Source organism: Mandrillus leucophaeus, unplaced genomic scaffold (genome assembly GCF_000951045.1).
Source record: "Mandrillus leucophaeus isolate KB7577 unplaced genomic scaffold, Mleu.le_1.0 Scaffold75, whole genome shotgun sequence".
NCBI lineage: Eukaryota > Metazoa > Chordata > Mammalia > Primates > Cercopithecidae > Mandrillus > Mandrillus leucophaeus.
In genome coordinates, this window is record NW_012108141.1 from 1,902,748 (window position 1) to 1,904,829 (window position 2,082).

The 2,082-nt window shown below is 48.2% G+C and overlaps 1 protein-coding gene across 1 annotated transcript in view; it reads right to left on the minus strand.

Annotated features, from left to right (window-relative positions):
* PPEF2 (protein phosphatase, EF-hand calcium binding domain 2) overlaps positions 1–2,082 on the minus strand; it is a 47,176-nt gene that overhangs the window by 20,249 nt on the left and 24,845 nt on the right. The window contains exon 11 of the mRNA XM_011966184.1: positions 1,495–1,881. Within this exon, the coding sequence (XP_011821574.1) occupies positions 1,495–1,881 (387 nt within the window). The remainder of the gene's footprint in view (positions 1–1,494; positions 1,882–2,082) is intronic.

Consider the following 2,082-nt stretch of genomic DNA (forward strand, 5'->3'; position numbering starts at 1 on the left):
GATTTCACCATGTTGACCAGAGGCTGGTCTAGAACTCCTAACCTCAGATGATCCTTCCGCCTCGGCCTCCCAAAGTGCTGGGATTACAGGCATGAGCCACCACGCCCAGCCAACATTTAATGCTTCCTAAAAGTACTTTTGTAAAAGAAAACCTTCATCTGATTTGTAAATATCAAGACATTATCACTGAGTCAGTTTGCAAAAGGAAAGACCTACACTTTACAATTTCAATTCTAAATTGCTGTTGAAGCCCAGATCAATAACTCTGAGAGAACATAACCTAAATGCACCATCTCTTTTTCTGAGGCTTCTAGACTCAGAGTCAGTTGTAACTTCTCTTTCTCACTACCCTCCATCCAATCAATCAGCAAGTTCTGCTAATTTTAGCTCTTAAATAATTCTGAATTCATTTCTTTATTGGGTGAACTACATGAGATTGCCATTCTTATGGGTCAGAAATGGTTGAATACCAGCAAGTTCCTATAATTCTGTTAACAGTACTGCAGGCCAGGCACAGCGGCTCAGGCTGGGTGCAGTGGCTCACGTCTGTAATCCCAGCACTTTGGGAGGCCAAGGTGCGTGATTGCTTGAGCCTCAGGAGTTCAAGACCAGCCTGGGCAACATGGTGAAACGCTGTATCTTCAAAAAATACAAAAATTAGCCGGCCATGGTGGTGCACACCTGTAGTCCCAGCCATTGGGGAGGCTGAGGTAGGAAGATCATCTGAGCCTAGGAAGTACAGGCTGCAGTGAGTCATGATTACGCCACTGTACTCCAGCCTTAGCAACTGCAGTGACTTTGTCTCAAATTAAAAAAACAAAAAAAAAAAACAAGCTCACCGTAATCATCTCCCACCTGGATGGCTACAACAACCTTTTCAGGGCTCTCTCTGCCATAGTCTTCGTCAGTGAAGTCGGCTGCCTGAGCCATCTATTTTGGCAAGTAATGTTAGCACCTACTCAATATCCATTATCCTCTTCCTTCTTCCATACTGACAGAACTCTGGGTTTGGGATGGCAGGGTGCCTCGCTGCATACTACTTACTCTCCAAGTCTCCCCTGCAGCTAGGGGTGGCCATGTGACATAGTTCTAGAGATCTGGGGACAGCTCTTGCCTGGTAACAGAGAAGAGAAGCTGCTGCCTAGCCCTTTTGGCCTTGAACTATGGCAGCTATATTGCTGACACATTAAAAAAAAAAAAAACCACACACACAATAGCATCCAACAAATCATAGCTTATCTTCTTACCTATTGGTGCTCAATCACTAACCAAAGTATTATCAGGCAATAGAGCCTAACCGCCACACGTCCTCATCTTTTATAAAACTCTAAAACATGAGAGTCATTAGGCAAATACTAGTGTCCTTCTGGGGTATTGTAACTCCAGAGAGAGACAGAAAGAGGGGCCTCAAAACATACCCTGAGTTTCCATGGAAGGAAGGGGTTTGACCTGTTGGCAGCCACATGCTAGGAAGCAGCGCCTGGCCACGCTCACCTGCCTCCACTCCTCCTGAGTGGGCTTCTGCAACTCTCCGGCTTCAGAGTCTGCTTCTGAGGCAGAGCGGGAAGCCTCTTCTTTCTGTCCGGTCACCAGGAGGCCTGCTTGCTGCCGGCACCGCTCCAACTCCAGTTCCACCGAGCTCCGCACCTGCCGGGAGAGCTCCCGCCCGTCCAGGCAACCGCCGCAGGGGATGCTGGAGGACCTGTTGGTTTTGTGGGCCTTGTAGGAGCTGAGCCGAAGGGGTGAAGAGGGAAGAGAGCGGCTTTGTGGGAGAAACCATGGGATGGGTTCTTGTGCAGAGCTCTTCCGGTTGGCTTTTCCCTTCTCCTCCATCTGCTTCTCTTTCTTCCGTCTCGTTTTGCACCTCATGGTGGAAACTATCTAAATATGCCAGAAAGAGATACAGATGCTGGAATGAAACTGTAGGCCCAGTCCTGTGTGGTGGCTCACTCCTGTAATCCTAGAACTTTGGGAGACTGAGCCCGGCGGATCACTCAAGCCCAGGAGTTCAAGACCAGCCTGAGCAACATGGCAAGACCCTGTCTCTAGAAAAAATACAAAAAATGAACTGGTCATGGCGGC